This window comes from Chroicocephalus ridibundus, chromosome 20 (genome assembly GCF_963924245.1).
Source record: "Chroicocephalus ridibundus chromosome 20, bChrRid1.1, whole genome shotgun sequence".
NCBI lineage: Eukaryota > Metazoa > Chordata > Aves > Charadriiformes > Laridae > Chroicocephalus > Chroicocephalus ridibundus.
In genome coordinates, this window is record NC_086303.1 from 1,390,025 (window position 1) to 1,417,218 (window position 27,194).

Sequence of the window (27,194 nt, forward strand, 5' to 3'; positions counted from 1 at the left end):
ACACGGGGTAACAGCCTCAAATTGAAAGAGGAGAGATTTAGATTGGATATCAGGAAGAAATTCTTTCCTGTGAGGGTGGTGAGGCACTGGAAGAGGTTGCCCAGGGAGGTTGTCAATGCCCCATCCCTGGAGGGGTTCAAGGCCCGGCTGGATGAGGCTTTGAGCAGCCTGGGCTGGTGGGAGGTGTCCCTGCCTGGGGCAGGGGGTTTGGAACTACATGATCTTTAAGGTCCCTTCCAACCCGAACCAGTCTGTGATTCTGTGAACCCTGTCCCCACTGGGACCATGCCGGGTAAGGAGCTGGCTGGTGTCTGTGGCTGCTCTGCCCTCCCGGCCACCTGATTCTGCTCTGCCTGCCTGAGCTGCAGGAGGTGGCCTTTCTGCCCCATAAGCCATGGGGGTCGTTAGCTGGGGTAGGGGGCTGCCAGTTAATGAAGAGATAGGTGGAGGGGACTGGTGGACCTGTGTGAAGCCTGTGGGGGCTCTGCTCAAAGCTCCCTGCTGAGTCTAACACCGCTCGTGACATTCACAAAAAGCTTGATTTATTCTTCCTGGTCTTCTCCAGCACTTGAGTTCTCCAGAGGGAACTGAACTTACAAATCCCTTATATCTTCCTTGTGGACTATATCTAGGACAAATGAGCTCCAGGTGGAGTTTTTTCCATGGCAGGGTATTTTTGAGATGCTCTCTGTGGTTTCTCTGATGGCTAACAAGGGTTGAGCTAATTCCACCATTCTCCTAAAGAGGAATGACTTGGATTTTCCTCCTCAACTCAGTTCTCAAAGCATAGCATCTTCAGGACCTCCACCTCGCTGGCGCAGTGAGCTGGGAACACAGTCCTCTCCTTCATGGTGTTTTGGGGACGTGCAAGGGCAGAGTGACTACCAAAAACTCCTTCTTGCAAGAAACGAGGCTTAAAACGCAAGGCAAATTCAGGAGAAGGCTTCCTGAAGAGCTGTCTGGCCAAGGCCGGCGCTTGGTGCTTTCCTGCTGCTATGGCTGGAGGCTCTGTGCCGGGCGAGCTTCAGCTGGAGGCTAATTTTGTATAACGAAGAGGGGGGGTTGAAGATGTGGACTTGCTCGATGGCGGGTTAGACAGAAGCAGACAGAGCTCTAGTGTCTGCGCCTTGCCCCCGGCTGCCTTTTAAATGTCACTCTCCTCGGATGTCCCCGCGCGGCTGCTTCTGCCATGCCGTGCCATGTCCTGGAGCTTGCCATGAACCGCAGGGGTGAGACGCCAGGAGATGACATGGGAACACGTGGCACAGGGTTAGTCCAGCCTGGGCTGGGGGCGGACGGGGGCCGTTCTGCAGTTTGTCTCCATCTCTGCCTGCTCCTTGCAGGGACCAGTCCTGCCTTCTGTCCCCCTCTGCCGGCTTCATCCTCCCCTTCCAAACCACACGGGGACAGCCAAGATGCCAAAGGACCACGACTCAGCCAGGGAAGGCTGTGGTTATCCCTGGCATGAGGATGCTTGGGAGGAAGAGCAGGTTTCAGCCAGGTGGGGATTTAACCCCACAATCCTGCCTTGCCCTACGCGGAGCTGAGCAGCCACGGCTCTGAGATCCCATCCACCCACGAGTCCCAGGAGGGGTGGAGATACATGGGGTACGTCTGGGTTTTTTTCCCCGTGGGTGTTGCAGAGCTGTCCTGGCACTGGATCTGGTCTGATCACCCTCGGAGCCTGACTGCAGAGAGCTGAGAATCGCACTGGTGTCCCGCTCCCCACCAAGGCACCTCTGCTGCTGGGCGAAAGCTGTTTAGTAATTAGCTGTGCCATCAGCAAAGGGATTAAATAAGTTGCTTAAGTTACTTAGCACAAGGAAGGGAAAGCAGAAGGAATACCCCCCCCCATCTCTTGAGTTACCAAAACCATCCAAGTTGCCTGTGGTTGGGGGTCATCCACTGCCCAATCAAGATGTTGCCGCTCTTCTTGAATAGGAAGGGCTAAAACCTCCCGTGTTTTGGTAGGGAGGAGGAAGGCGATGTCCTCATGCATCTGGGGAGTCCCTGGATTGTCTGCAAGCGGGACGGGGAGGGCTTGGGGCGCCGGTCTCACCGCCGTTGTCTCTGCTTGTGTGCTGAAGTGGTCAGTGGTGAATTGCTGAGCTCTGGAGGCCTCCCCATGGCATGGGTCCTGCCCCAGACCATTGCTTTTCCCTCTCAGGTTGTGTTGGCCACAAAACCTCCCTGAGCGTGATGCAGGGACGTGTTCCCGAGTCTGCCCTGGTCCACGCTGGAGCCAGCAGCACTAGGCATTTCCGCGGTCTATGCTCAATGGCTCTGAACACCCTCTAATACTTCCCAAATTTCACATTGAAAGCCCAGTCTGCCTCTTCTCTGGCTCCTTCCTGGGCTCCTCCTCAACACCACTCAAAATTTGGTGAAGGAGAGTGACAAAATGCTTCAGACCTGCCCCGGCAGGGCAGGGAGCGGGGTGCTGCTCTGGACCCTGCAGAGCTCACTGAGCCACGTTCCCTTTCCACCGTTCGTGGAGCTGGCGGCCAAATTTTGTGATGGAAAATGGACAAATTGGCAAATTATTGCTGGGGCTGGTTGCACGGAGGGCTGTGCCCAGGGTGCGGGTGATGCTGCTGGCTGTGGAAGAGATGCCAGCGAGCTGGGCAACGCGGTGGAAACGCGGGATCTTGGGCAGACGAGGCACGCAAGCTGCTCAGGGCGAGCGTCGGGATGCCCACGGTGTTTGCCGTGGGGTTTCTTTACCACCAGCAGCCTCCTGTGTCCCCTGGGCTGGGCACCGAAGCCCGAGCTGCCCCGGGGGGCCGGGGTGGGTGAAGAGGCGCCTCTGCATCTTTTCACAGGGCTCGGGTGCACCCGCGGCGCAGATTTCAACAGCCCCCCTTCGTGCTGGTGACTCTTCCCCTATCGCTGAATAAATTAGCACCAGCAAGTGCTCACGGTGTGTGACTAAAGCAGGGCAGGGGCTGGTTTGGCAGCGAGGAGGAGAGGGCCCCCGGCTCCGGGGCGTCAGGCTCCCAGATGAAATAACTCCTCGTCAAAAGTGTCACGGGGGTGGGAGGGATGTACCCGTGGCAAAACCTCAAGTGAAATCATGGAAAATCACCAGCCGTCCCTCCCTCCGAGTCTCAGCGACGGCTGAAGTTATGCCCTGCTAGTGGGGAAACTGAGGCACAAAGCCCCACTTTCCCAAAGCTGAGGGGACTTTTGCAGTGATGCCGCCTCTGTGACAAGCGCACGATTTTCTCCCCATGGTTTTAGACTGCTCCCCTCTGTCCTGTTGCCTCTCAAAGGAGTCTGCATCCACCTTGGGCTGGAAACCAGCCTGATTGCTGGGATCCCGGTGCTCACCTTCGCTTGCAGATTCATCTAGGGGCTGGTTCACCCTGACGTGCTGCTTCTAGAAGAGCCGTGGCGATTGCATTTCCCTCTGCTGCTTGTTTAAACTCACCTTGAATGAAGCCGAAGTCAAAGGCTTTGTCCTAACAGGGGAAAGGACGTAGGGTTTGGTTGCAAAGTTATGGAGAAAAAAGATGAAACAGCCGCATGCACGCACAGGGATGGCGAGCAGACCAGCTATTGAGAAAGGAAATGATTGTAACCAGCGTTGTGGCTTTTTTGCGTCGGGTCGGTTGCTGTTAATACCCGTCCTTGTCTCCGTGGATGGGTCTGAGGGCAGCCCACATCCCGGAAGAGGGATGAGTTCGGTGTTGTGCATCAGGCGCATCCTTCTCCTCCCTTCCAGGGAGTCGGGCTCGCGGCACAAAGTGGTTTCCCAACCACTCGCCCATGGAAGGAATCGGCATTTCTCGGGTGTTGCCAGCAGTCCCGTCGTCTCAGTGATGCGGCCGGGTTTTTGTGGAAATCTACTACAAAACATAATGAGTGCAGGTGACTGGAGTGGAACTGTGGTGACCGGACCTGGGGGGTTTGGTTTGCGTTTTAATGGTTTGGGGTGACCCCTTTTGTCTGCTGGGGCAGGTCTGCAGCTGGCTGAAGTTCAGCTCAGGGGCGTGTTATGGTGACCACGTGCCCTGGTTTCACCAGCCACGCTTGCTGGGCTCCCGCCTGAGCTGGGATCCTCACTGGGATCCTCATGGCTTTACCAGCAACTTCAGGCCTGTGGTCCTCTCTCCCCTCGGTTGTGTTTTTGGCTCTTGACAACCCAGAGATGAAGTCTGAAGGTGAGCCTGGGCTTGCTGAGTCTCTTGGCCAGGTGTTGGGATCCCACTTGTCAGAGGGATCATCCAGTTTGGAGCCCCTCCAAGGCTCATTCCCGTCTGCCATCTCACCCCAAAGTGCAAAGGCAGGAGGTTTGCGGGTTGGTGTGTCTTTACCCCAGCAGTCCCTTCCTGTGCCAGATTCCTCCTTGCAATAAACTGAGATTACACCTTCCTCTGGGGTCGGTTGAGGACGCGTAGCCCATTTTGGAAACAGGGAAACTGAGTCAGGAACCATAACATGACCAATACAACACTCCAAGGGGTGACACGGTCCGGTAAATTGGTGTACGTGACCGAGTTCAGGTGCCAACCCCTGCTAGGGGTGTTCACCGTCCTCTGCACTGTGCACCCCGTGTCTGCGCCGGAGGACCCGGCAGAGATTTCGGCTCATCGTCTGACGAGCTTTTTGTTGCAGAACAATCGTGTTTCTGCACAATGGCGAGGAGCAGGTGGCTTTCTGAAAATACCCACTGGAAGTTGTGTGTAATGCCTCCCCTCCCACTGGGAACTATAAATATCAGTTGAATACTAACACTTACTTCTCCCTGCAAAGAAACAGCCAGATCTGGACATTTTTTCTCCCGGTTTCTCCTCTGGCTTAGCGGCTTGGAGCGAGCAAGGGCTCAGGATGGGACCTGCTCTTTGGTTTTGGAGCAAGCCTGTGGGGCAGAAGCGTGCCCCTTAAGGTAAGATATTGGGAGCAGCTGTCTTTTGTTGCTTGCAATCTCCTCTGTCCGCATACTTTAGGGGCACCCATTGCTTCCCTGAGACCTCTGAGACAGGTCCAAAACCTGGAGATGCTGCCCAAACGTCCTGTCTTGCCAGGGTTCCATCTCCAGCAAGGGACAAGTTGGGCATTGTCCCCTGGAGAGCGAAGGACACACTGATGAAGGTGTGGGGACGCCGGGTGACTTCCTGGGCCTGGACGGGAGAGGAGGCACCGCTACATCTTTTTTCAGGTCTCGATCACATCCATAATGCAGATCTCCGCAGCGGTGACTCTCCCTCTGCGAATCCATCTCACCCTTGGGTATGTGGATCTAACCCTTTGCCGCTAAAAATTGGCACCTTCTTTCTAGCCAGAATGCCTCATTTCCCTTATTATCCCTGGGTGTCCTGGCCACGGGCTGTCCCTGGCATCAGCCGGGTACCATCTGCGCGGTACCCTGCCGTCGGCGGGGCTGCGTTAGGGAATGTGGAGGCACCGTCACCATATGGGCCCCATAGTAAATTGGATCTTCCTTGTCCTTCTCAGGGGACTGGAGGTCTCCAGAGGCCACAGTGCATCCCGGAGTAAATGGAAGGACTCAGGAGAGATGCTGGGATGAGGCTGTATCTGCTGATAGGTTTTCTTATTGAAATGCGGCTTTTTCCCTGTGGATCGCCCCCAGGATGGAGAAGCCAGGGTGCATGAGCTTGCAGACAGGGCTGCTCAGGTCCAGGCTTGTAAAAATAAGAAATCTGTGGATTTAGAATACAGAAAGGGTGTGTCACCGAGCATGGGGATGGGATGAGGAAAGGAAGGGTGAGGAGGGACCCTCGGGGTCTGTGGGGCTGTAGAGAGGGATGTGAGAAGCTCCTGGCGCACGTGGAGCTCAGCTGGCCATCTCCGGTGCAGACAAGCCCCATCCGGACACGGTGACACGAGCAGCAGCTCTGCTGCGGTCTCAGGGCACAGACGCCTTGGGAGGTGAAATCTCAGCCCGTGGCCCACACAAGCGTGTGGCAAAGGCATCTCCGAGACTTGCCGCGGGTGAAGATTTCCATTCCTAGGCTCTGCAGTTTCCACTGTTGGGTCAGGGCGCTTCAGCATCCTCTTTGTCTTGTGCACAGGAATAATCTTTCATTTTCTCAGCCGCTAATTATCATGTCTCCCACCGAGGGTAAAATGGAAAGCGGGCTCTGTGGGTCGGTGGAGACGTTGATGATGTTCCTGCTCTGCCATCCGCATGCCATGCCACGGCTCGGTGGGTCAGGACTGACATTCCCTGGGGCACATCAGGGGGGATCCGTGTTCCTAGATCTCCAGAGTGGTGTCCAGCTTCGATGAGGGTGGGAAGGACTTACACTGGCTCCATCTGCCTGAACGGTGACTGGGACAAGCTTGCTGGAAATGTCGGGATACAGCAGTCGTGCGGCCTGTCCGTGTAATCACATTTAGTGCAGCATCACAAGGAAAAGGTGAAAAAAGAAGTCCTGCAAGGAGAAACCAACAGCAAAAAGGCATCGCCCTCCTCCTTCCTCCCAAGCCTGGCGGGGATGAGGTGGGCGCAGGACGCTGGGACGCCGTCCTCAGCTGGTTCAGCGGAGGGGAAGCCGTCCCGGCGCCGCTGAGCTGCAAGCAACAGCCGCTGGTGTGGGCTCTGCCGGCCTGCCTGCGCCGCTCTTTGGAGGCCAGGTTGGGCAGCTGACGAGGATTTTCGAGGAGCGGAAAAGATCAAACTGACGTTTTTATGGGATGATCAATCTCTGCGAGCTTGTTGCCTCCGAGGTGCGCGTTAAACCCTCTTTGCCAGCTGCCTGCTGGGGTGATGATCTTGCTGACAGAGCCGTGGAGGTTTCTTTCTTTCTCTTGTCAGGGCTGAGATGAGAGTGAAGCTGTTCGGAGAAAAAACACACGCCTGTCTCTGCCTCGGCGCCCAGGCTGGTTTGCGTGTGGATAAATGCTGGGTGTGCTTCTCGGCCTGGTGGAAAAGGGAAAGCCAGGGTGCTCCTTGGGACTGAGCATCCCGCAGGCAGCGTGGCTTGCTACGGAGCCGTGCCGAGCAAATAATCAGCTCAAGGGCAAAAAAAACCCAAAACCCAAAACCCCTCTGCTCCACGTCTGGGCACCGTCATTGCAAAGCGGCCTCTCCAAGCAGGCAGCGCGTGACTCTGCTGTTTTCCATCCCAAATTGTGGGGAAAGCATCGTTTTGAGGGGGGGGCTGGGGCGGGGCGGGGGGAAGGGATAGTAAAGCAGGCACGTTTTCACTGGCAACAAACCTGCTCCCAGCGAGTCTGTGCCTGGCAGCCCCGCGGGACTAAAAATACCCAGCAAAGGGCTAGAGCTGCGCAGTGTCTGTTTTCTCAGCTCGCCAGCTGTCTCCTCGCATCCTCACTCCTCTACCCAATGATTATCCCATCAGTTAAGGCCCTCTAAACCCAGGCAGCAGCATTTACATAGTTTTACCAGATACAGTTGAAAGGTTGAGATTCACGGGCAGCGTTTTGCTGCTAATTGGGAGCAAGCTCAGACCCCGCCGACATCCAGTGCCTTCAATCTGCCCTCGCTGCTGCTAAAGCCGCCAGCAAAGCGTGCGATGCATTCGGGCTGTCATCCACCCTGACATCCCCAAGGTCTTTAAAAGCGACCGCTTGGGCATGTGGGTCTGCGCGAGAAACGCTGAGCTTCGTTATGCGGGGATGGCGTCTTGTGTACGCGACCGCCAGCTGGGCTCCCGGGGGAAGAGCTGCGTGGGAATGGGTGATTTTCTGCTGCTTTTGGAGAAGGGAGAGAATCCCGAGGTTTGAGGTGGTGCAGAAATGAGGGGATGCTGGTGCCGAGGGGAGCTGGACGTAGGCGGGAGCTTCCTGCACGTGTCCCTGCACCCGTGCGCATCCCTACTCGTGTGCACGTCCCTGCATGCATGGACGTCGCTGCATGTGTGCAGGTCCCTGCGTGTCCGCACACCCCTGCACGCTCACCCTGCCCGTTGCTCGCCAAACACACTTCCCGCTCCAAAATGCTGGGTATCAAACCCAGTCCAGTCCTGGCTTCCTCACTTGGCATCACCAATAAAACCTTTGCAGCCGCCCTGATGCCGGGTGATGGTCCTTCCCATTAACTGGGCGACTCCTGGGGGTTGTGCTTTTGCTGTTGCTCTGGTTTCGCAGCACAAGCTGCAGTGTTTGAATCCAGAAATAATTGCTCCCATGTCCACGGGGTAGGAGAGTTACCCAGTGGTTGTTGGCGGGACGGCTCTGCGACGTGGACGCTAGAGGCTGCTCAGTGTCTGTCCGTAGCGATTATGGATGTGGATGGTGCTTCTGCTGTGCAGGGAATGTTTTCCACCCTTGGGGTCCTACGCGGTTTCAGCCAGGAGATGGGGACACGTGGCTGAATTGTCTCCAGAGCCATGCTCAGAGGTGGCAGAGCATCAGCCTGGATTTACCTGCCAGGGACCTGCTGGCAGAGGGACCCTCACGGTGCAGCAGCGTCATGGGGAGTGTGGAAAGCCCTGAAAGCACTGGGCTGGCCGCCCACCAGCTTCCTGGGGGCTTAAGGCCAGGACAAAGCGGGCTTTGGCTGCTCTTTCTGGTGGTTTGGAAGTATCACCCCTGCTTGTGGTGCTTCTCCAGCTGCAGAGCATTGTAGCAGCTCTCCTTGCCTTATGCCACAGCACGTATCCTCCATGCTACCCACGCCTGGTGGCCCGGGGTGCGAGGGGATAACGTGACCACCCTCCAGTGAAGACGTTCCCCAAGCCCTGGTCATGGAGGAGCTTTGGGTCACTGGGAGACAAGCGTTGCCTGTCACGGGAGGACAGTTCTATGCTGTATCACGCCTCTGCTGAGCACGCTCAGGAGGGCAGAGCACAGATGCTTTTGGGGACCAGCAAGATGGGATGAGTCTGTCCTGGACCAGCATCGGTGCCGTGCAAGGTCCCCATAATCCTGTTATCACCCTCCCCAGGCTGAGGTGTCCAGGCTGGGCTTATCACCCCCAGCCTCCCTTCCCAAGGGCGGCGGATGTAACGGGATATAAGTGTGTAACAGGAGCAGGTTGCAGTGAAGCGAAGTAGCTCATGGGCTTACGCAAACCCCCCCAACCACCCGTCCGTGGGGGAAGCAAAAAGAAAAGCAACCCTTGGGTGATGCGTGGACTAAATCTGTGCCGACTCCTGCACCGTGTGGGTCCAGCCCCTTGGATTACCTCCACGTGGTGTGGGGAGACGCCACGGCCCCGCTGGGACCAGCGTCTGCAGCATCTCCTCATGGTAAGCGAGTCTCTCCTTTGCAGCTGGGATAAATTTCCATCCCATCATCGCTCCCGTCAGATTTATGTCTTGGCTATTCCCTGCAGCATTTCCCCTCCCTGAGTGCCTGCAGGGCTCTTCCCTCGGTGCCTTGATTGATATCTCTTAAATCACCCGCTAATTCGTTCAGTTCCTCACCAGCAGTGGAGGTGGGGATGTGGCCACGCAGCTGATTTTGCCATTCACGTCCTGCTCTGCCGGGGGGGGGGGGGGGGGCGTCTGGGTTTGCGCGGCGCGGACGGGCTTTCTCCACGCTTACCCCATGAGCAGGGGCACAGCAGTGAGATGGGGCATGAAAGCCGCTTTGGTCGGGTTTTGCACCCAAATTAACAGGGCTTTGCCGTGGGGTAAGGCTGATTTCTGCTCCTCTTGGCCCCCAGTCTCCCTAGAGCCTGGGTCGTCTGCCCTCCAGGAGGGCTGGCAGCGCGGCCGTGCTCCTGTGTGGATACTGCTGGGGCTGCTAATTAGTGGAAGGAGGATCGGAAAACGTTTCACCTGCTTAATTACAGGGATGGGACTCATGTCTGACTCAACCCAAGGAGAGCAGGGGGCTGGAGTGGTCCATCGCTCTGTGCCTTTTCCTCCACCAGCCTCCTTTTTGCAGGGATGCTGCAGGGACGGGATGTCGGTCACAGTTATCCCTTGTCCATGTCCTAACAGCCAGAAAAGAGCGCGAACAAGCCTCAAAGGTTCAGGATAGCGTTATACGCCCGTAAGAGGTTTTATCCCGCTTGAGGAACGCGACTTAAATCTGTAAAGGGGGAGGAGGTGGGACAGACACCTGCGGGACGCCCCGTCCCATGTCCCCGGCGTGCGGGAGCCGGCTTTCAGCGTAATGCGCTGGATGCACATGGAGGACCTGGTGGTTTTGCCAGAGCTTCTCTATTTTTAGAGGGTTTTTTGTGTCAAACTTCCCATCAGCTGATGAGCCAATGTCATCCCAAGAACGGAGCTACGGTTCCCCCGGCCCCGGCAGCGTGTGTGTCTGCGCATCTGGGTGTGCACAAAAGCGTCTCTTTACGCAGGCCGCCTTTGAACGGGGGAGAAGAGCCCCGCTGTGACGCCGAGCTGTTTGAGACACGAGCTTTTATTCCAGTCTGAAGGGCCAGAACGGGCTGATCTGGCCCATGGCTGCGTGCCGGGTCCTTTTTGTCCGTGTGTCCGTTGGTTTGAAGGGCGGGTGATAGGAGGATGCTCAGACCTAAGCCTCGAGCGTTATCTGTCGTAAAGACTTAAAAACTTACGGGGGACTGCCCCATCACCGGTGTTAGACCAGCAGCCCTTGTCCCAGGTTTGCCGCGTTGTGTTTTGCTGCTTGGCTCCAGAATTGCCCCGGTTTATCCCCTTGCAGACAAAGCCTGGTAAAGGTGGTGATAAGGGGTGGGCAAGTCCCCAGGGTGGCTGGGGTGACAGCAGCACACCAACCCTGGCTGCTGGGGACCCTCGTCCAGCTGTAGCGGGCTGAAGCTCACCCAAAGGGCTGCGTCAGGAGAAATCCTCCTTTGGCACCTTGCTTGCGGCCAGGAGGGGAGACATCCCAGCCTCTCGTCCTGGTGGTTTTGGGCTGTGGAAACGGAGGTGGGGCTGGAGGTACCGGCATCACCTCTGGGGTCAAGTCCCTGGGTCCACCCATGTTTTAATCCAGCCTAAATCCAGGCTGCTGCCCGCATTGGCAGCTCTGCCTCTGCTCTCCTGCCGCTCATCCCTGGCACCGGCAGACAACAGTTCTTGTGCTCGGGGAATAATTCAGGAATGCTGCTGCCTCCATCCCCTGGGTAGAGGTTTCACCGATGGAGGATGCGTTCGGTTAACACTGAACGGACAGTCCCACTGCGACTGTTCCTGTTGACACCACAGGGAGGGGGGGGGTGACCGTTAATCTCATCGTTCAACTCATTTGTTGCTGTGACTTTGGGCCAGGTTTGGGCCAAACTCTGCTTTGAGCCTGAATTTCTGCAAACAGAGAGTTTCTGCAGCTGGAGGACACTTGAGCCATGGGGTCCCTCAGCAGCCAAGGCGCTCCACAGAGGGGACAGGATCCTGACCCGGGATGTGTGACTGCCAAAAACCATTGCAGGGATTTTGGTCCCGGGATGCTATTCGCTGCAGCTTGGTGCCATACTGGGTGCAGTGTAGTGACCGCGTGGGTGCAGGGTGGTACGACTTGACACAGCCCGTTCCTGTGGGTGCTGAGCCTGTTGCAGCCTTCCAGGGTTTTGATGAGGGGCAAAGGGTGCTGGGCAGGTGCCCTGGGCAGTTTGGACGCAGCAGGAGGGATCTGATCTCTCTCCCCTCTCCTGTAGGTCACCACTGTGATGCCAAACGGAGACACGTTCCTGGAGCAGCAGTGACCATCTCATCCAGCCTTGGAGACGACAGCCCACCGCCACCAGACTCCTTCTCGGCATGCCCGGGCAGCCCAAATATCCCCTGGATCCTCCCTCTACTGCTGCCAGCTTGGGCTCCCTGTCAGGACAAGTCCTCAAGGGTCGCTTTGTCCCCCTCTGAACATCCCCATGGCTCGTTGATGCTCCGGCCCCTCTGAAAGGCATCAGAGAGGTGACACAAGGGACCCTGGCAGTGACAAGCAGCCGACTGGGGGGGGTTAAGACTGCAAGGGCCTTGTTAATGCTAAGACATCCCTCCATCCCCACCGGAGCGATGCCAGCTTCTGTTTAGCACCCAAGAAGAAGAGATGGGGATCCCTCCACCTTCACCACCCAATCGCCCCTTCCAGCGCTGGCTCCCCTGACCTGCAGGAGCCCGTAGCAATGTGATCGGGGTCCTGCAGCTCGACAGCACCTACCACCCCACCCACCGGGCGCCTCCAGGACCCTTGCCTGCCTGTCGCACCCCGCCATGATGTGCGAGGTGATGCCCACCATTAGCGAGGGGGACCCTCTGGGTCCCCCGCAGGGCTCCGAGGCGGATGCCGACTTCGAGCAGCTGATGGTGAACATGCTGGATGAGAGGGACAAGCTGCTGGACACCCTGCGGGAGACCCGCGAGACGCTCTCCGTCACCCAGAGCCGCTTGCAAGAGACCCTCCGGGAGCGTGACCAGCTCCAGAGGCAGCTCAACTCGGCCCTCCCACAGGTAAGGATCTGGCCCTGGGATCAGCAGGAGCCTTCGTCGAGACATACAAGGGTGATCAGCCGCTCGGATGTGATTTTTAGCTCATGCCTTTAGGACGACCAGCTTGGTGTGATAGCGGTGATGCTGCGGGGTGTGCTGCACCTCATACTCGTGGTAGAACCTGTAGGTTCTCTGAGGCCAAGCCACAAACAGCTGGAACATCTCCCCTTCTCCTCTCTACCCCTCGTTGATCTGCGAGGGGCTGGAGCATCAACGAGCCATCGGGATGTTCAGAGGTGGTCTGTGAGTGGGGAGGTGTGGGATTGTAATCGCCCCACTTGCACAGGGGAATGGGTGTGAAGAAGGGGCAAAACCTTCCTGAGGACACCCCAGGGCGATGGGGAGGCAGACGCAGGGTCTGTGCTCGCCCGTTGACACCGAAGGGTGCCTAGGGAGCAGACAACACATTTTGGGTAGCAGGTCTGACTTGCTGCCTCCAGCGTGCTCCTTGGGACGACAGGCAGTCCTTGGTTTCATGAGTCCCCACCGGTACTATCCCTGAAGGGGGACATTAACCATGTTCCTTCCCCAGTGCTGGAGGGAAGCCCCTGCTCCCTGCCCCTTCCCTTGCTGGGAGGGATCCTTTCCATCAGCCTCATCACCCGGTGGGGCAGTGGTGGGTGATGGGATTTTCTTTGTCTCGAGCTTCTTCCTGAGAGGGGAGGCTGGAGGCAGAGCTGGGCACAGAGCGGGGATCGGGATGTCGCAATGGGGCCATTTGTTCCCTGAGGCAGAGCAGCCAGACAGCGGGCGGGGGGCTGCCAGGGGTCTGTGCTGAGCAAGCAGCTCAGGGCACGGGGAAACCGGCGCTTGCCATGGCTCCGCTGGGGTTTCTGGCTCCGCTGAGAGCCTGGTGTTGCTCTGCTCCCGGCTCCTCCACCCGCAGGACCCGCTCCAGGTCCTCCAGAGACCTGGACTTGAGCTCGGCCTCTGCAAACAAAGGTGCTCAGGTCAGAAGAGGATGGGGTGGATCAGCGTCGCAGGGCTGCGCAGGGGGGAAATGAGCTGCCCACCTTCCCTGTGGGGTCTTGTGGGGCAGCACACAGTGTCCCAGGGCCCAGACTTGGGGGAAGCAGGATATGGGGGGGCTTTTGCACCACTCCTTTGTGGCCGCGGTGTGGGAAGAGCCAGCGAGGAGCCCAGCAGCCAGGGAAGCAGGAGGCTTCGAACGCTTGTGTCTGTGTTGACAGTGCCTTAGATCCTCCTGCCTTACCTGGGTGACGGGGTTCGGAGCCCCCCAGGGAGATGGGAAATAAGCAATGGAGCAAAAGTGGTGGCACAAGCCAGGACGGAGCTTGGGCTGGTGGCTGGCCGGCTTTTGGCATCCCTTCTCCGCTTCGAGTAGGGGAAAGCTGCGCAGGGGGAAGGCAGCAGCCCACGTCCCCACCCACAGCGCTGAGCACCCAACAGTGCTTCCCCAGGAGCGCCTGGGGTCCCCGTGGATGAGCTGCTCTCTGCCCCTCGAGAGGCGCTGAGATGTGCCCAAGTGTTGGGTGCAGACAGGGCCACCACCACATCCCGTGTGCTGGGGGCTCGTGTCCCGTCTGCTCCCTGTGCCCCAGCCGGCGTGCGCCGGAGAGAGCAAGCCAGGTCACCCTGAGCGCGCGCTGCCCGCCCCGCTGCAGCCGCCTCGGATTAAGGGACTGCGCGGATTTAGTCTCCGCTCCTGCTCCAATAAAGGGTCTTCAGTGCCTGGGCACGGGCGGCGTGCAGACGCAGCAAACTGGGTCAGCGCGAAGGGACGCGGTGGCAGCGCCTGCACCCACGAGCCCGCTCGGCTGCCCCGCTCCAGCCAGGGCTGCCTCCGGCTCCCTGCACCGCGGCGAGGGATGTGATTAGGGTGGGCAGCAGATGGGGAATTTCCCTCAGCTCCCGCCGCCTCCCGCTGCCCTGCCTGTCCCTGTGCGGGCAGGGGGACTCTGTGCCCGGGCACGGCGGCCCCCGGTGCCCGCTCTGCCCCTCGCCCTCGGGGCTGCACCGGCCGCCCTCGTGGGAGATGAGGGCTCAGCATGAACGGGGGGAGCAAACCCAAAGGCGCTCACCTGCCCAATGGGATTAATCCCAGCATGTGCATGTACCAGGTAAGCGGGACGCGGCGGGTCTCTTCCCCGGGGTGCTGCGTGGGGGCTTTCCGTGGGCCTGTCCCATCCTCTTCCTCCTCCTCTCTGAGCCCTTTTGGCCAGGAGCTTATTGCAATGTGTCGGACCCCATTGGGACGGGATTCAAGCTGGATTGCTCGAAGAAACCCTTTTTTTGGGGCAGGCTTGGGCACCCACGAGGCTGACAGCCTGTCTCCAGTGCCAGCGAAGAGCCAAGCCCTGGCTGTGCGGAGGAGGTGCTGCCTGGGAGGATTGGGTGGATGGCGGCTGGGGAATGTGGCACTTCCAGGGCACAGTGGCAGCTGGATGCTGCTGTGTCAGCGCGGGATCCAGAGTGCTGGCAGAGCCATCAATGGGGCAGGCAGGAGATGTGCTTGTCCTGGGGAAACCCCCGAATAGGGCAGGCGGAGATGGTCCGGGGATACTCCTGCCTGTAACCCCCATTCCTCCTTGCCCGTGCGGGGCTTGGTTGCCACGTGGCCAGGCCATCCCTCCCCCTAATCCATGGGGCATCCCTCAGCCCCCAAAAGGCAGAACTCTAGGGCGATTTCCCGGGGAGACTAAGCTGCCTTAATACTTCTTACATGATTTATTTATTCATGTGGGAGCCCTGAACGCAACTTAATCGGACTGAAAGCTCTCGGCTCCAATCCCTCTGCCCTCCCTGCCTGTGCAGGGGCCATGTGGCCGAGGACCAAGCCCTGACCAGGGTCCGGGTGCTCCCGGCACACCCCCAGGGCCCTGGCAGGGGGTCCAGCTCCCTCCTGCCTGGCCACTCAGCCGGGCTCCCCCCTGCTCTCCTGGGTGTAGGTGCCACCCGGGGGTGCAACATGCAGGGCTCCAGCTGTATCCAGATGTGTTCCCGGAGCGGGGTCCTGCGTGGGATGGCACTTCTCCCCGCCCAGGCAGGGTTTGGCAGGTGTCCGTGTCCCCAGCTGTGTCAGGGGGAGAACACGCTCCCAAATTTCTCAGGGGCTGCTGTGTTGAGGGCTACCGATGGCCGTGGAAACCTCCGGCAGTTCTTCCTTCCAGCCCCGGCTCTGCTGCACCTTCGCTGCCTCTTTGGGCTGCTTGGGGCTACCTGGGCAGCTGAGAGCTGGCCTTTTTGGGGTGGGCAGACCCCTAAGACTCCTCGAGCTCCCTGGAGGTCCCCCAGGAGCTGGAGAGGGTCCTGACATCAAACGATCACCCAAATTCCTCCCATTTAACTTAAAAATATATCTAAAGCGTGGATGAAAATAGGGGCCCCAGCAGCTCCAAGCTGGCAGAAAACACCCACTGGATGAGACTTTTAAAATGTCTCAAGATTTTGGGGAGGGATGGAAGGACCTGGTGGCTCAGCATTGAACCCTTGGAACTGGCCACCCTCCCGCAAGACCAGGGTGCTGAGGTGTTGGATTCCTGCTTGCTCAGCTGCATGATGCTCCTCTCTGAGCAATCCTGGGTGGAAATACATGTCGTGACCGTGTTTTGAGAGGGGAGGACACCAGTTGGACACCAGTTCCCCATGGATGGTCCCCGCAGAGTCACGGTGCTGTGGCCGAGAGGTGCAGGACATGCCACCGCAGTGCTCGGTGCTGAGGGTGGGTGACGGTCGAACCTGCCCGGATTTAATCTTCGTAATCCCATGCTACGCACTGCTGGGGTTGTGTTTATCCCCTCGGCTCTGACTTAGGGCTTTCTCGTAATTCTGCTCTGGGGGCAGCAAGGAGAAACTGAGGTGATGGGTCTGCCAACTCCCAGCACGGATGGACAGAGGGAAGGGGCTCCATCCCTCGCGTACCGAGTTGGCAGCGCTGATTTCCCAGCGTGGGCATCCTTCCCACATCCCCCTCTCTCGCACGCCTGGCCCGTCAGGAGCAATCACTCCAATTAGGGGCTTTAAAATGCCATTAATCCCACAGCTGGAGCCAGTTTGTTCCCGAGGCTTGGAGCAGTATCTGTGCTCCTGCCGCAAATGGGGGAATTTTGCTCACTTTGGTGCAGTCTCGTTGCGTCCCTGTCTGTGCTGCGGACGGCACGGGCAAAGGCAGAAGATGGCTTTGGGCTGAGGACTTTTGCATTTCAGCTTTTTCATGCTACGAGCCTTCCCTGCCTTGAGCTTCCTAAACCTCTCCTTGCTTTTCCCAGCCGTCTCCATGTAGCTGGTTTCTGGCCTCCCTCCAGCGCTTCCCTGTGCCTTCCCCGTTGATGCAGCCAAGGGGGAAGACCCCGAACCCCAGACATGCCTGGCACTGACAGAAGACTCGAGCCCTGGGCCACAAGGTGTGGTGCTTCGGGTCTCCCTCCATGCTCTGATGGTGAAAATAGAATCCATCCACTCACCCTGTTCCCTCCTGCCCCGGGGTTTGGGGCTGAGCCCAGCCGGTCGCGCGTTGGGTGGTTTGGTTTTAATCCAAATGAGCCACTTCCCAGGCTGCTGGGCTTCCCGCAGGGCTTCCCAGGGCCGTGCCTCGTCATCCGCCCTTTGATTGAAGATCAGGCACCTCTCCTTCACTTTCTAATCCGTTTATAGGTGTCCCTGCTTAGTTTGAGAGCTTATCGGAGCCGGGGGCAGACGCTCTGCGTCTCTTGGAAGACTCCTGGCCGTGGGCAGGGCAGAGGAAAATCACCCAGATCCTCTTTATCGTCACTTCGCTGGCACTTAGGGCAATGGCGTACCTGTGGATGGGGGTGAAAGCTGTGCTCCACGGTGTGACACTGCAGCCGGGAGCTGGGGACAGCTTGTCCTCACGGTCCCCAAACTCCCCTGGTGCCCGCCAGTGGCCCGAAGCAAGGTGGCAGTGCTCGGGCAGACGTCTGGCACAGCTGGGGCTGATGGAAGTAGCTACAGGCGGGTGTTGGATTGATTTATTCCTATATTTTTATTCCCAAAGCATCAAAATCAGGCTTGCAAGTGCCCCCAGCCTTGTGTACTCAGCTAACCCCTGCTGCTGTCCCGTCTTGCTGCAGGGGTGTTGCTATTTTTGGTGGTAAATGCTCTTTTTTGCAGCCTTTTCCTAAGGAAGGACAGTTGTCGTGGTCTCTTCTGTTTGCCGTGGAATGCTCCAGGCCTGGCAGCCTCGCTGGGGTGCACAGCACAGGATCCCGTCAGCCATTCCCGGCGGGATGGAGGGCTCGGAGAGGAGCACCCCGATGGGATGGGGTCTGGCTGGAGCTTTGTGGTGTGCCCGGGAGCGGAGCCACCGCCGCCACGCTTTGACCCGCTGACCTGCGGATTGCGTCGGGGTGGGGGGGCTGCCTGTCTCCCTGCAGCGGATTTTCTCTCTCTATTAATCTCCTTGCCTTGCGGGATGAAAGCCTGATTGCGGGCGCAATCTGTACAGCTTGGCCAGCCGGGGCGGGCCGCGCAGGCAACGCGGGGTGAGGAGGGCTGAGCCCTGGCATCCCTCTTCCCTTCCTGCCTCCGACGCCTTGTCCCATCCGTCCCACGCCACCCATAGCCCTGTTCACCCCAGCGGGGAGAGCATCCGCGCCCGCAGCCCCAGCTTCCCCTGCCAGCCATGGGGCAGAGCAAGAGGTTTTCACCCTTTGGAGATCTCGGGACTTTGGATCCACTGGGTCCCTGCCCTGGTGCTGGGAGAGTCCACAGCCAGTGTCACACACCGTCATAGCTTGGGCTTGGAAAGATGTTCCTGGGGCCATCACGGCTGTGAGAATGCTTTTGCTCCTTGTGCCTTGCTGCCTGTCTCCTGGCATATTGAGGGACTAGAGGAGTGACATATCCCTAAATCTGAAGCAGCCAGCGGCTCACGGGCCCCTAATCTGGCACCTCTCGCTGCCGCTCTCGCATGCTTTTTCCGCTCACTGGCATTCCCAGCCCTGGTATAATCCGTGGGGATGCTCATGAGCTGCTCGCTCCTGCGCGCAGCGCTTGCATAACCCAGCGGTGCGCACGCACGTGTGTGCGCTGCTGGGCTGTGCCGAGCCGTAATCCCCACAGCCGGGAGAGCACGGCTCCGGGAAAGGCTTGGCTGGCGCAGCCATCTCCCGGGGAAGCCGCTCGGCGGTGGGGTTCACCGCACTCCAGGGGGCTGTGGGATGGGCCGAGAGCAAGCGTGGGATGATGCCTGGGCATGGCAGGGGCTGGTGATGGAGGTGTGGGGGGCTGTGACTGATTTGGGGGACAACTGATGGGGACAGGGGTGACCCTGGGGCTGGAGCGGTCCCCGGGGAAGTGATGGGGACAGGGGTGACCCCGGGGCTGGAGCGGTCCCCGGGGAAGTGATGGGGACAGGGATGATCCCGGGGCTGGAGCGGTCCCTGGGGAAGTGATGGGGACAGGGGTGACCCCGGGGCTGGAGCGGTCCCCGGGGAAGTGATGGGGACAGGGATGATCCCGGGGCTGGAGCGGTCCCCGGGGAAGTGATGGGGACAGGGGTGACCCCGGGGCTGGAGCGGTCCCCGGGGAAGTGATGGGGACAGGGGTGACCCTGGGGCTGGAGCGGTCCCCGGGGAAGTGATGGGGACAGGGGTGACCCCGGGGCTGGAGCGGTCCCCGGGGAAGTGATGGGGACAGGGATGACCCCGGGGCTGGAGCGGTCCCCGGGGAAGTGACGGGGCAGGAATGGGGCTGGAAAGGAGTCCGGGGACTCAGGCCCTGGGGCGAGGATGTCGGGCGGCAGCAGGCCTGAGGCACGGCGATGGGCAGAAAAGCAGCTCTTTACAGGGACGATGACTGACTTTAATTGCTGCGGTGGCTCTTTCTCTTCTTCCACATTGCAGCACACGCAGGTCCTGTCCTGCCGGGGGGTCTCAACACCACCAGCGTCACCACAGCCCCCACCAACCCCAGGCTAAAAACCACACCAGCGTGAGCAGTTTGGGGTGGGAGGGGAGAGGGAAGATCTAGTTGGGACAAACGGAGATTAAAAGGCTCTTGATTTCTTGGAGAAGCTGTTGCGAGAGGTTTCGTTTGAGCTGAGCAGAGCATTTGATTCAACCTAAGTGTCAACGTTTTGCTTCAGTTTGGAGGGTTTTTATTTATCTAACTTGAAAATTAAAGTGAAAGAGAATTTCAAGCTGTAAAACCGCTTTCAGCCCCCAGTTGAAATTGGGTTTGTTAATGCTCATTCAAATCCTTCTCAGCTTCTTCTGAAACCCTTTTCCTTTTTTCAGTTCTTCTTAACAACACTGTGAAACTGGTGTAAATTCATGAAGCGTTTCCGCATTTGCATTTTTCACCCCCCAAAATCCCAGCTGCAAAATGTCACTTAGTCCTGGCACCGCTTGGCGACGGGAAGAGCAACTGGGAGCAACGGGAGGGTGTTCCTGGGCTAATCCAGGTGCTGGGTTTTCATTTTTTAAGGGAAAATGAACTCTCCTGCATCCTGGGAACCTCACAGCAGATTTCCTTTCCCCTTCAACACAGTCACAGCTGTGATTGCTCGGTTTCTGAGGGGCCCATGATATCCCCAAGGACGTGCTGGCGTTGCAGCTCTGCGTTGGCATCGCTGCGTGCACGGCTCTGCCTTGCTGGCCGTCGCCTCCCTGCAGGGACTGGTGACTGGAGCAAGGACTGGCGGCACCTGCCACGTCTGCTGCTGTGCCCCATCGCTCTCAGCTGGGATTCGGGGATTGGGGCTGCCCCATAAGAAGCTCGATGGGGCCCCACATGCTGGACCGGGGCAGATCTTGCTCTTCCCTTTGGAAGGAGATTTTGGATGATGCCAGGTCCTGAGGCCATGGCAGAGGCTGGCTTGGGGCCAGGGGACCCATCCTGGCCGGCTGTGGCTTTGCCGTGAGTTTTAGCCTGATGGGATGCTCCAAGGTGGGTGCTCTGCTGGGTTGCATCAAGGGGACAGTGGGGATGGGAGCATGCTGGTGGCCTTGACTGGGGTGCTCTAAATGCCATCGAGCACCTCTAGAGCTGTAGAACAGTTTCTTGTGTCATTGGACATCAAACCAAATGGATAAATATTGGGATGCTGTGTTCTCCCTTGTCCAAAGCACTTGGGGAATCCAGGAACAGATCACCTCCCAGCCTGGCTGTGCTTCTCAACCCATTTCTCAATGTTGCCCTTGGCGTCCCCGTTTCTCACTGGTGGGGTTTGGATGGAAAATCCTCTGTCTGGAGGTGCCGGCAGTGGGGCCGGGACGCTGGCTCCGTCTCCATCCCGCTCTCCCTGCTCACCACCATGCCCTGATTTCTGCAGGAGTTTGCAACGCTGACGCGGGAGCTCAGCGCGTGCCGGGAGCAGCTCCTGGAGAGGGAAGAGGAGATCTCGGAGCTGAAAGCCGAGCGCAATAACACCCGGGTAAGCATAGAAAACCTGCTGCCTGGCTTTCAGTCCCCAGAAATGTGGGACACCGCAGGCTGCTGGGCCGATACCGGCATCGCCAGCCCCCGGGGTGGTGAGAACCTCATGCTTGCCCTCTTGCAGCTCTTGCTGGAGCACCTGGAGTGCCTAGTGTCGAGGCATGAGCGGTCCCTGAGGATGACCGTGGTCAAGCGTCAGGCCCAGTCACCGTCTGGGGTTTCCAGTGAGGTCGAGGTGCTCAAGGCGCTCAAGTCACTCTTTGAGCATCACAAGGCGCTAGATGAAAAGGTGAGACAGGCTGCTGGGACCTCTCTCCTGGCTCGCTCCATGAGCATCTCCTGCTCAGAGCTGACCTTCTCCCAACCCTCCTCCCTCCCGCTGGATGCCATTTGTTATTGTTAAGATGGGTGGTGACATGGGGTCCCTCAGGAGGAAGTTCTTGGGTATCCAAAAGCTGCAGCTCCCTTACTTTAGGAGCCAGTGGGGCTTCCGAGTGGATGCTGTGGGTTCGAGGCTGTCGGGAATGGGGATCTTTCTTCCTCGGGTCGCTCACGTGGTGGTGGCGAGGGCTGGTATTTGGCACCCTGGTTCAGTCTTTGCATTACAGCTCCTATTGCTCCTCCTGATTCATTTACCTCGAGCAGCACCTTGCTCTGCTAAAAGACATCTTCAAGCTTCCCCAGCCATGGGTCTTCTGCAAGAAGGAGTTTGGTCTGGGCTGTTCCTCTCCAGCATGCTTTTGCTCTCCCAGGGGTGTGCTGGAGCATCCCTGAGCCTGTGCCCTGGATGTGAATCCAGCTGAGCCTGGCTGCCAGCCAGCCAGGAGGGTCTGGAAGCTTGCCTAGATTTAGGGCGCCCTCGTCACGGATAAATAATGGCTTTTCCTGTTATCTTAACGTGACTGCAGGTCAGGGAACGCTTGCGAGCAGCTTTGGAGCGAGTGGCAACCTTGGAGGAGCAGCTCGTGGATGCCCATCGGCAGGTAAGGGGACGTTTGGTGGCCTCTCCCGGGCCCTTGTGGGGGCACCCGCTGGGCTGGGACTGCTCCATGTTAACATTTATGAATTCTTGTTGAATTTGCTGAAGTAAGTGGCATTTGGGCATTTTTAATGTAAGGCTTTTTTTCTAAAATCGCTACTTACACGAAGGCTTGCCTATATTTGAAGAAACACCTATGGAGCCCCTCTGCTGTGGGGACAGGCTGAGAGAGCTGGGGGGGTTCAGCCTGGAGAAGAGAAGGCTCCGGGGAGACCTTCCAGCCCCTTCCAGTCCCTCAAGGGACTTCAGGAAAGCTGGGGAGGGACTCGGGATCAGGGAGGGGAGCCATGGGACGAGGGGGAAGGGTTTTACACTGAAAGAGGGGAGGTTTAGATGAAATATCATAAAGAAATTCTTTGCTGTGAGGGCGGTGAGCCCCTGGCCCAGGTTGCCCAGAGAAGCTGTGGCTGCCCCATCCCTGGAGGGGTTCAAGGCCAGGTTGGACGGGGCTTGGAGCAACCTGGGCTGGTGGGAGGTGTCCCTGCCCAGGGCGGTTGGAACTGGATGATCTTTAAGTTCCGTTCTAACCCAAACCATTCCATGATTCTGTGATTGAACCTTGTAAATGTTCTGAAAACTTTTGTCTCACAGGAGAGGTTTCCTCTGTTGTTTTGCTGTTTGGTGTTGCTTTTATTGACAAAAACAACCTGAACTTGAATCATTTAAGGGGGCTGAGAGTGACTTTGCTTGTTGGCGTTTCCCCTGCCTCAGCAGAGACCCAAACCTCGCTGCTCCGAGCACCCCGTCTTGCGTCCCCCTTTTCTGTCCTTGCTCGTGCCCTGGCGTGGGGACTTCTCCATCCCCAACAATTAGCCCTGTTCATCTTGGAGATGGGGAACCACGCTTTCCTTCCTGAAGTTTGCGCCCAGCCGCCACTGCCAAAAGGAAAGAGCCATCCTTATAGCCTCTGCTTGGCCAAATTTTCCGCCTCTTTCCAGTTCCCAGGATGTATCTCGCGGTACTTCCCCAGGCTCTGCGGGAAGGCGGTGCCTGGCCTTCGGTTCACCTCGCAGGGGGCTTTCCCCGTCCTCCCCTGGCGGAGCAGGGTGCGATGTCAGTGTTTTTTCCCCAAGGGCTCACCTTACTGCTGGGGCTGCGGCTGCTTGTGTGCCTGTAGCAAGCACCACTGTGGCCATGCAAGACGTGGCTTCATCCTCCATCAGTGCTGAGCCTTCCCAGCACCTCTGCCTTCCCCTCTCTTCTTCACCCTGGCCCTCCTGTCCCCCCCAGCCCTAGGCACAGCCTGAATATGATGGTGGAGGAAGCCAGTGGGAAGCCGGTTGCAGACCGGGGTGCACCGGGGCTGGCCTCACCCGTGGCCTGACCAGCTGGTCGCATCTGCTTTCCCTCATTAATTAAGCCCCGTTGTCATGCAGGTGGCGGCTCTGCAGCAAGGCGCCGCGCGGGAGGCCCCGGCAGGTGAGCGGGATGAGAGGGAGCCCAAAGAGCCGGCACAGAAGCTTCCCTGGAAGGTGAGAGCCCCAGAAAGCCCTGCTCTGACCATGCTCACCGAGGCTATCGTTTCTCCAACCCCCTTGTCACTGGCTCCAGGGTGCTGAAAACCTTTTTTCCCTCTCCCCTGGGTCCAGCCCCTGGAAAATGCCCTTCCCGGTGGATACAGGCCATTTTGGAGTGGAGGGGAATTTGTGCTCCTGTTTGGATGCTCCTAGGGGCTCTGCTTCCCACAGATGCTCTGGGAAGACCTCGCCCATCCCTATTCCATCGTGCCTGTGAGAAGCCTCATCCCTGGCTAGCGGACACTGTTGATGGGGCATCCCAGAGCCCCACGTCCCCACTCCCCACCACCTCACTGGGTCCCTGCAGTGCCATGTCCTCGCCGTAGCGTAGCTGTAGGTGATGCCACCCGGTGCTTTGGGGCAGCCTGGCATCCGCCTCCCTCTCTGCTGCCTTGCAGCGTCTCTCCAATGGCTCCGTCCACCCGGACGATGAGGCAGGGCGGGTGGTGGAGCTGCAGGAGCTGCTGGAGAAGCAGAATTTCGAAGTGGTCCAGGCCAAGGAGCGCATCTCTGCGTTGGCTGCCAGCGTCGCCGAGCTGGAGGAGGATCTGGGCACCGCCAGGAAGGATCTGATCAAATCGGAGGAGATGAGCAGCAAGTACCAGAGGGATCTCCGAGAGGTTAGACACTGTCCCCTCGCACTGCCAAGCCTGTTGCAGTTGCAGAGACATTCACAGCAGCTTCCACATGCTCTGGGCTGGGAAGGGATTGTAACCCCTGTTGTATGCAGGGTGAAGGCCAGTGTTCCCCAAAAGAGACCACTGCCTTTGGGAGAGAATCCCCAAGTCCACCAGCAGGACTTCCCTGAGGTTATAAGCACACACTGAGATACCCGGGTGTGCTGCCAGACCTGGGGCCGGGGACTGTGTCCGCGCTAGAAGGTTTTTCTGTGATTGCCTGACTCTCCCTTTATTCCTCTCCCACTCGGCCCTCCCTCATTCCCGTGCAGGGTTTTCATTGCATGCTTGGACTTGGGGAGGGTGTCCCAGGCTTGCAGGAGCTGGGTGGCCCAGTTGTTCCCAAATTGGTGGTCCCAGATCGGGATGTGACAGCCCCATCGCTTCCCCAGGCCCTGGCTCAGAAAGAGGACATGGAGGAAAGGATCACCACATTGGAGAAACGCTACCTGGCAGCCCAGCGAGAAGCCACCTCCATCCATGACCTCAATGACAAGCTGGAAAGCGAGCTGGCCAACAAGGAGTCCCTGCACCGCCAGGTACCAAAGCTTGGACCCAAAAACTCCCCACCACCCCAGGGACCTGGGAAGGAGAAGCGGGTGCTGGGGATGGGACACGCAGGCAAGTCTCGGTGCCGGGCACCCATCCCGCCCTGTCCCGCAGTGCGAGGAGAAAGCCCGGCACCTGCAGGAGCTGCTGGAGCTGGCGGAGCAGAAGTTGCAGCAGACGATGCGGAAGGCGGAGACGCTGCCCGAGGTGGAAGCGGAGCTGGCCCAGCGCATTGCCGCCCTCACCAAGGCAAGTGTGCGGGGCACCTGGGGACAGCCGGGACAGGAGAGAGCCCAGAAACCAGAGGAAGAGGCAGGTCCGGGTGCCCCCCTGCAGCGATGAAGCCCCTGGCAGCCCAAGGCACCCTGCTCTCAATCCCAGCCTCTGAGCTTTGCTGTCCTCTGCCTGCCCGTGGCTGCAGGGACAAATCGCGGGTTTTAAAGCTCCTGATGTGTCCTGCACACGCGGGGTTTTCTCCCTTCGCTCAGCTCCTTTCTCCAAAGCAGAGATGGCCCTGTCGATCTGAGTGCCCTTCAGCTTGTGCTGGGGTCACTCTGGGATTAGAAGGAAGAGGAAGGACCCCAGGATGGATCTGGGAGGGTTCAGGCCTGGAGCGAGGAGTGGATATGGTCAGCCCTGCCCTTCCCGGGTGCTGGAACGGGTGCCAGGTCCCTCACAGAGCACCTCCATCTCCCATCACCTTGGTAGCAGGGCTGTTTTGGGCTCACAGCACGCAGTGAACCGTGGCGGGGATGCAGGTTCAGGGGGAGAGAGCGCTGCATCCCGGGAAAGGATGCAGGGGTGGAGGGAGGAGTGCAGGAGGACCCGCATGGTTTTGGGGAGCATCATCCGAGAGGGCTGCTCTGCTTTTCCCAGGCAGAAGAGAGGCACGGGAGCATCGAGGAGCACCTCCGGCAGCTGGAGAGCCAGCTAGAGGAGAAGAACCAGGAGCTGGCAAGGGTAAGTTCTGCTCAGCCTGGACCGGGGTGTCCTTGCGGGTCCTGATCCTGCTCTGCCTTGCCATGGTGGCTGGGTACCTGGGCACTCCAGGAAGGGTGGGCTCACTGGTGTCTCTGAAGCAGGATGAAGAGAGAGGCCTGGTTAATCCTTTCCCATCCAGGATCTCTTCATCTAGAGTCACCCAGGAGCCCATGACCCACTCTGCTGTGATTTCCCCATCTCCCAGGCATCCAAGTCTTGCTGTTAGCTGCCACATCCACTCCTCTCCCAGCATCACCTCCTGGGGCAAGCCGGCACCCCAAATGCAGGGCTGAGGAGGAAGCTCTGGCTGCTCTTCCCCCCAGCCTGGATCAGAAGCAGGGAGAGACCGACTGATGGGCACTGGGAGCAAAGGGTCCTGCCCCTCAAAAAGACAGGAATGTGGCCGATGTGTCATGGGACACACAATCCCCGCTGTGCTCCTTAGCCAGTGGCTGGGCTGTCCACGCAGGAGGTTGTGATGCCCATTTCTCAGGTCGCCCAGGTGGCATTACAGCGTGTGCCCCTGGGGAAGCCGCTGGTTGTTTTGGCCTGGGGCAGACATTTGGAGAGACCTTTGCAAATCCAGAGGCTCAGCACCCTTTGGGGTCTGCAATGTGCCCCCGGTGTGGCTGTCCCTGGCAGACGCACAGGTGAAGCTTTCTTGAGGGTGGGATCCTGTCCTCTCTCCTGTTCATCCCTGGCTGGGAAATGGCGGAGACCAGCAGAGCCCCACCAGAGGGTCCGATCTGTGGTGTAAGGGGTGGATTTGTCCCCAAAAGCTGGGCCTGGTGGATCAGCTCTGACACCACCAGCAGGCACAGGATGGCAGGAGGGCACTGAGCCCCTCGTGGCAGGAGGAGCAGATCCACTGGATCTCACGTGGGTGGCCACTGTTCGCCGTTGCAGGCCCGTCAGCGGGAGAAGATGAACGAGGAGCACAACAAGCGGCTCTCGGACACCGTGGACCGTCTGCTGAGCGAGTCCAATGAGCGGCTGCAGCTGCACCTCAAGGAGAGGATGGCGGCCTTGGAGGAGAAGGTAGTGGCTGAGGGGCAGGGGGTCCCCTGGGGGGCTGGTGGGGGGGTTGAGGGGTCGGCAGCCTCTCCGGCGCAGAGCCTCAGCCAGCCGCAGCACAGGAGTTTGGAAGTCCCTGTGCAGGGATGGAGAAATGATGACATGCAAGATGCCAGCCGGGCGCCGGGGCTGGTGGGAGCGCAGGGCAGCGTGCTCCGCATCGCACCCTCGCCTCCAGCCAGCCCTCGCCTGGTGAGACCCCCCTGCCCACCACCTTTCACCTCCGACAGCAGCAGGATTTGTCCTGCTCCGTTTCCCTCCCTTCCCCATGTCTCTTCTGGCGTAGCCTCCACTGCAGCCCGCGCCCGGCTGTCGGAGAAAACCCTACTGCATTTTGCAGGAGAAAATGCAGCGTTCATCCTCTCCCACCTGCCCATCCCCTCCACGTGCTGCCCCGAAACCTTCCCGTCCCCCAAGCCTGGACTTGATCTGCCTTCTCCAACCAGGGCCGAGTTCGTGAGCAGCCTCCCAGCTCCCACCTGGCTCCTCCGGCGGAGCTGGGCTTTCCTTTGAGGAGCCGGCTGGAGCCACTGCTGGCCCAGCGTGAATGCAATTAGCTGGGAGAGGAGGTGGCTCAGAGCAAAGATGAACCTCGCAATGCCACTGGGAGGTCAGGCCTTGATAATTCACCTTTATTTGGGTTCCT

General features: G+C 58.9%; 1 protein-coding gene across 6 annotated transcripts in view; it reads left to right on the plus strand.

Annotated features, from left to right (window-relative positions):
* The window catches only part of PPFIA4 (PTPRF interacting protein alpha 4), a 63,898-nt gene that overhangs the window by 16,661 nt on the left and 20,043 nt on the right, over positions 1-27,194 (plus strand). For 2 of the 6 annotated variants that reach the window (XM_063356350.1, XM_063356351.1), the window contains exons 1-12: positions 4,766-4,888; positions 5,028-5,232; positions 11,522-12,314; positions 20,608-20,709; positions 20,836-21,000; positions 21,620-21,694; positions 23,127-23,222; positions 23,666-23,887; positions 24,337-24,483; positions 24,608-24,746; positions 25,374-25,453; positions 26,381-26,512. In XM_063356350.1, the coding sequence (XP_063212420.1) occupies positions 12,078-12,314; positions 20,608-20,709; positions 20,836-21,000; positions 21,620-21,694; positions 23,127-23,222; positions 23,666-23,887; positions 24,337-24,483; positions 24,608-24,746; positions 25,374-25,453; positions 26,381-26,512 (1,395 nt within the window). In that variant the 5' untranslated portion in view covers positions 4,766-4,888; positions 5,028-5,232; positions 11,522-12,077. Of the gene's footprint in view, positions 1-4,751; positions 4,889-5,027; positions 5,233-11,521; positions 12,315-20,607; positions 20,710-20,835; positions 21,001-21,619; positions 21,695-23,126; positions 23,223-23,665; positions 23,888-24,336; positions 24,484-24,607; positions 24,747-25,373; positions 25,454-26,380; positions 26,513-27,194 lie in introns of those variants that run through there. The other 4 variants (XM_063356346.1, XM_063356348.1, XM_063356349.1 and 1 more) reach the window with 4 other exon arrangements.